The sequence below is a fragment of the Oncorhynchus mykiss genome, chromosome 2 (genome assembly GCF_057628025.1).
Source record: "Oncorhynchus mykiss isolate SJ-2025 chromosome 2, ASM5762802v1, whole genome shotgun sequence".
NCBI classification, from domain to species: domain Eukaryota; kingdom Metazoa; phylum Chordata; class Actinopteri; order Salmoniformes; family Salmonidae; genus Oncorhynchus; species Oncorhynchus mykiss.
In genome coordinates this window covers 17,148,572-17,155,000 of record NC_143023.1, presented here as the reverse complement: position 1 = coordinate 17,155,000, position 6,429 = coordinate 17,148,572, and the positions used below count along the sequence as shown (strand labels likewise).

At 44.6% G+C, this 6,429-nt stretch overlaps 1 protein-coding gene across 4 annotated transcripts in view; it reads right to left on the bottom strand.

The window, feature by feature from the left end:
• The window catches only part of LOC110536418 (carbonic anhydrase 14-like), a 36,836-nt gene extending 32,585 nt beyond the window's left edge, over positions 1-4,251 (bottom strand). For 2 of the 4 annotated variants that reach the window (XM_036940041.2, XM_036940059.2), the window contains exons 1-2: positions 3,718-4,251; positions 2,736-2,756 (exon numbers count right to left, since the gene is read on the bottom strand). In XM_036940041.2, the coding sequence (XP_036795936.2) occupies positions 2,736-2,756; positions 3,718-3,790 (94 nt within the window). In that variant the 5' untranslated portion in view covers positions 3,791-4,251. The remainder of the gene's footprint in view (positions 1-2,735; positions 2,757-3,717) is intronic. The other 2 variants (XM_090216508.1, XM_036940051.2) reach the window with 2 other exon arrangements.
• Positions 4,252-6,429: the final 2,178 nt, after the last annotated feature.

Here is a 6,429-nt window from a genome sequence, read left to right as displayed (position 1 = left end):
CCTCAGGGTGCTCTAGCCTGCTACGGAGGTCAGTGCTCTACTCTCCATGCTACTGTTAATCAATGTGAGGTTTCCTCTCCAACCCTCAGGGTGCTCTAGCCTGCTACGGAGGTCAGTGCTCTACTCTCCATGCTACTGTTAATCAATGTGAGGTCTCCTCCCCAACCCTCAGGGTGCTCTAGCTTGCTACGGAGGTCAGTGCTCTACTCTCCATGCTACTGTTAATCAATGTGAGGTCTCCTCTCCAACCCTCAGGGTGCTCTAGCCTGCTACGGAGGTCAGTGCTCTACTCTCCATGCTACTGTTAATCAATGTGAGGTCTCCTCTCCAACCCTCAGGGTGCTCTAGCCTGCTACGGAGGTCAGTGCTCTACTCTCCATGCTACTGTTAATCAATGTGAGGTCTCCTCCAACCCTCAGGGTGCTCTAGCCTGCTACGGAGGTCAGTGCTCTACTCTCCATGCTACTGTTAATCAATGTGAGGTCTCCTCCCCAACCCTCAGGGTGCTCTAGCCTGCTACGGAGGTCAGTGCTCTACTCTCCATGCTACTGTTAATCAATGTGAGGTCTCCTCTCCAACCCTCAGGGTGCTCTAGCCTGCTACGGAGGTCAGTGCTCTACTCTCCATGCTACTGTTAATCAATGTGAGGTCTCCTCTCCAACCCTCAGGGTGCTCTAGCCTGCTACGGAGGTCAGTGCTCTACTCTCCATGCTACTGTTAATCAATGTGAGGTCTCCTCCCCAACCCTCAGGGTGCTCTAGCCTGCTACGGAGGTCAGTGCTCAACTCTCCATGCTACTGTTAATCAATGTGAGGTCTCCTCTCCAACCCTCAGGGTGCTCTAGCCTGCTACGGAGGTCAGTGCTCTACTCTCCATGCTACTGTTAATCAATGTGAGGTTTCCTCTCCAACCCTCAGGGTGCTCTAGCCTGCTACGGAGGTCAGAGCTCTACAGTGCTTTTACTTTCCTAGGGGGATTAGAGAGAGACTTTTTTACACCATCACTATCTCGCCAGCTACCACAAAAAAAGTTCTGTGAACCATATTTTTGTTAGAGCTTGGTGAGAGCGTGGTTGTCTTATGGTTATTTTGCATACAATCTACCCACAACATTCTGGGAATGGTGCAGGATAGTTGCTTAGCTTTGGATCGTTCTCAGCGTATTTAAGGAACTTCACAAAAAACATTATTTTCTTGGTATTTCATTACTTTAAAGTCACAATCAGCAGTTGCAACATCCCTTTTTGGATGTCTAGTTTTGATTTACATTTGGTTGAGTTGCCAACTAATGTGAATTAAACATGAAATCAACAAAACATTTTCATTGGATTTAGGTTAAAAGTTGGGTAAAAAAAATACGAAATGGCCTTATGTTGATGACTCAACCAGTTTTTGCCCAGTGGGAAGGAACCAGAGTAAAACTTTATCAGAACCTCCCTGCAACATAAAATAAACTTTCCCAGAACAGGCAATTTTTTTACTTACGTTTAAAAAACGTCAATTTTTCTTGTCAGAAAACATATGGCATCGTTTCCATAACCAATGTCAAACCAAAAACATACGTTCCCACAACTTCCAAGGAACCAAATGTGCTAGCTGGGCCTACACACACACACACACACACACACACACACACACACACACACACACACACACACACACACACACACACACACACACACACACACACACACACACACACACATACACATACACACACACTCTCCCCTCCCCCGGCCTGTACCTCTAAGCCGTCCTCTATCCCCCTCCTTGCCCACCGCCCCCAAAAAAGGAGAAAAACTTGTCCTGCAGCTCCACAGTTGGTTGTCATGGAAGTACCCATGGTTACAACGGAGAGAATATTCCGTCATTCTGACCTGCTCTACCTCTCATAGCGCTGCCACTGTCCCCAATGTGGATGGGAACAATGTCACACACACACACACACAGACACACAAAATGCCATACAAAGAGCCGCAGTGCCTGTGAGCGAGCCAGCCACAGAATGCTACAGATCCCCTCACACACACCAACACAACACAACTCCCACATCACCATTTACTTTAACAGTATATCGCGTCCTATAGAACACAGAGAAAAACATCACCATGTGGTGATGCCATCTAGCCCTGGACACAGGCTCTGGTTAGAGGACATACTGTACACTTCTGTACTTAATGTGAATGGAAAAGCTCTGTGTGAATTTAGTGTACACATTACCACTCTATATGCATTCACTAAGGGCCATTCAGGTCTACAGTGTCATTGTCCACATGATAGGCAGGCAGTGTGCCTCAGCCTGGACAGTACAATTAACACACAGGGTTATTGTGTGGCGTAACAATGCTGCTGAAACACGTCTTTCAAACTCTTCATCCTCCTCGTGCACCTGCCACTTCTCTCGTTTTCCTCCCCCTTTCTAGCTCTCTTTCCCTCTTCTGCACCCCCATTTCCCTCCCTCTCTCCCTCTCTCCATCCCCCACTCCTCATTTCTGTTTCTCCCATGCAGAGAGAGAGAGAGAGAGAGAGAGAGAGAGAGAGAGAGAGAGAGAAAACGTACAGTAGGTGAGCTGATGTATAAATGACAGACAGACAGAGAGTGTACTGTGGTATTTGTGTAGTGTTTAGTGGCAGGGATAATATTCCTAATGTGATCTACACCTACTTTATGAGTTATAATAACATAGTTAGAAAACAACTTGAAGGCCTTTTGGTTATTGAGAGAGATGTTCTTACCCGTGTACGTCCAGTACGTCACTGAAAGAGGGGAAATAAAATCACGTTTCTTCATTGTCATTCTCACAACAACACATTACAGCAGTTCTCAACAATTATATTCAGTATTACTACATTCACCAAAGTATTCAACATATTGTCAGCAAGTGACATTTTCAATATGAACAGTTGTCATTGAAAAGTGAAATGATATCTCTGTAAAAATATATATGCTATATACAGTATATCTGAACTACTATATACAGTATATTTGAACTGCTATATACAGTATATCTGAACTACTATATACAGTATATCTGAACTACTATATACAGTATATCTGAACTGCTGTATACTGTATATCTGAACTACTATATACAGTATATCTGAACTGCTGTATACAGTATATCTGAACTACTATATACAGTATATCTGAAATAGTATATACAGTATATCTGAACTACTATATACAGTATATCTGAAATACTATATACAGAATATCTCAACTACTATATACAGTATATCTGAACTACTATATACCATTTATCTGAACTACCACTATACTGTTCCTTGTTCAACTACTGATTCTACTGCCACTATTCTACTGTTATTACTACTGCTACTAGTTTCTTCAACCACCACCTGCACCACCGGCACCACCACCTCCACCGGCACCACCACCTCCACCGGCACCACCATAACCACCACCACCACCACTACCACCACCACCACTAACCCCACCGCTGCACTCTTAGAAAAAAAGGTGCTATCTAGAACCCAAAAGGGTTCTTCGGCTGTCCCCATAGGGGAACCCTTTGAATAACACTTTTTGGTTCCACAGAGGAACCCAAAGGGGTTCTATCTGGAACCAAAATGGGTTTTACCTGAAACCAAAAAGGGGACAGCTGAAGAACCCTTGTGGAACCCTTTTTTCCAAGAGTGTACTACTACAACAACAAACAATACCCAAAACAAACCATCTTAAGGCTGATGTAGGTCTTACCGGCGGCGCCTGTGGTAGTTGTCCATTGCCAAAACACAAGTAATAGAGGCAGAGAGAGACCCACCAAGTCCATGTTAGCCCTCCTCTCCCATACACAACCACAGATGAGCGGACAGACAGAGAGATAGAGAGAGAGAGAGACAGGGGCTCCTGATCCAACCTGCTACAGCTCTCTAAATTAGCTCAGAGTGTGTGCGTTACACACTGGGTCCCCTCTATCATTCAAAATAGCCGTTTAGGTCTCAGTAAAGTAGAGATGGAGAGGGAAAGAGTGATTGAGTGAGAGAGAGAGCCAAGAGAGAAAGAAAGGAAGAATGCAAAGGGTGGACAAGTGAGTGGGCATGAGTCCAGTGTTGGTCACTGAAAAGCTTAGTGAAAAAACAGAGAGAGAGAGCGAGAGAGAGACAGACAGACAGACAGACAGACAGACAGACAGACAGACAGACAGACAGACAGACAGACAGACAGACAGACAGACAGAGAAAGAAAGAGCGAGAGGAGGAGAAAGAGGGAAGGAAAAATGAAAGAGTGAGTGAAGAGGGAGAATTAAAATAATAGTGGAGTATAGAGAATGGGGGGAGTGGAGGGGGTTGGAGAATTTGTGTGAGTGAAAGAGTGCTAGAGAAAGAGAGATAAAAAGAGAGGGAGCGTGAGTGATTGAAAGAGTGAGAGGGAGTAGCCGGACGTATTTCTAAACTCTGTCTGGGTTTGTTGATGTATGAGCTTGGAACAAAAGTAGACTAATCCATCCATTGGTAATCTAGATAACTCCTGTACATTGGTGAGAAAGTGGACATGTTGACATGCGTGTGTGTGTGTATGTCTTATTTGTTTGTTTTCAGTTTAATGCAACTCTAATTTCTCAGAACAAGCTGTCATTAGCATTTGCATGAAGCACTGGGCTGCAGGACAGATTATGACAGAGGGAGACAGAAGTAGGCAGAGGGAGAGATGGGGAGGAACAGACCTGCTTTAGGACCCAGAAGGATGGGGAGGAACAGACCTGCTTTAGGACCCAGAAGGATGGGGAGGAACAGACCTGCTTTAGGACCCAGAAGGATGGGGAGGAACAGACCTGCTTTAGGACCCAGAAGGATGGGGAGGAACAGACCTGCTTTAGGACCCAGAAGGATGGGGAGGAACAGACCTGCTTTAGGACCCAGAAGGATGGGGATGAACAGACCTGCTTTAGGACCCAGAAGGATGGGGAGGAACAGACCTGCTTTAGGACCCAGAAGGATGGGGAGGAACAGACCTGCTTTAGGACCCAGAAGGATGGGGAGGAACATACCTGCTTTAGGACCCAGAAGGATGGGGAGGAACAGACCTGCTTTAGGACCCAGAAGGATGGGGAGGAACAGACCTGCTTTAGGACCCAGAAGGATGGGGATGAACAGACCTGCTTTAGGACCCAGAAGGATGGGGAGGAACAGACCTGCTTTAGGACCCAGAAGGATGGGGATGAACAGACCTGCTTTAGGACCCAGAAGGATGGGGATGAACAGACCTGCTTTAGATCCCAGAGGAATGGCTACTCTGCTCTGCTGTGTCTTCAAGTTTTAAAAAAAAGGTCCTTTAAAGAGTAGAATGAAGTTGCCCATAGGCACTGATCTAAAGTCAGTTCTGAGTTTCCCCCCTAACACTTAGGCTACTTAGGTTAGCATTTGGTGAAGATACACTGATCCTAGATCTGTGCTTAAAGCAACCCCTATCTGGTGCCAGATTGTCTTCTCCATGACCAATATACTAGTGTTTGATAAGAGAGGAATAATCCACATCCAAAGCAACGACTACAGGCCTGAACTGTTACCTTGGGAGCGGTGACACACTCACACACACACACACACACACACACACACACATATAGATTCATGCTACACACATCACAACTGCTGCTACCAGACTCTTATTTACTGTTACTAATACTGCACCATTTAAACACTTGGCCCCCAATCCCCCTTTCCCTGATGTGTAAATATTGTACTATAAATTGTGCCTTCCTGTGTACTTGTGCTAAAAATGTATTATGTTCTACTGAGCCACACCTTTTGGTGATGGATTGTCGAGAAGGAACCTGCAAGTAAGCATTTCGATGGACGGTGTTTATCGATGTATATCATGTATCGTTAAATAAAGGCTAAATAACAACAAAAAATACATACAACTAATAAAACGTGAAACTTGAAAGTGAGAACAGACCCCTCAAGCGTTGGTAAGTGGCAAGAACAATAGTGTTTCGTCGTGCGCAGCAGCAACAGGACATTTGTACAATGTATGCAAATCCTTGACGCATGAAAACAATTGTAGACGCCAGGGGGAGCCCTATTCACACGATATTGTGGATGGAGTTCTATCAACAATAGAAAGGTCACTTCGGGTCCTCTCTGTTTTGCCAGGAAATTTACATATTTTAAAACATATCTGCTATTTGCATATTATATTTGGCGGGAGATATAATTTACATAAAACCACTGAATATGGCTAGCATATTGCTATATATAATGCTGACCACAAGTCTGTTGTTGTGAGATATGTACAATTGGTTTGTGACTCATGTGAATGCCTGGACCACCAAAATATTTGGACGTTTTCTATTATGTCTATGTGTTGTCTTGGTAGGCGTAAATTCAACAACTAGGCCTAGAGCTAAAGCCTATAACTTTTCATCTCTCGTATCAACGGTATTTTTCTTTTTACAACGCTCATTAAAAA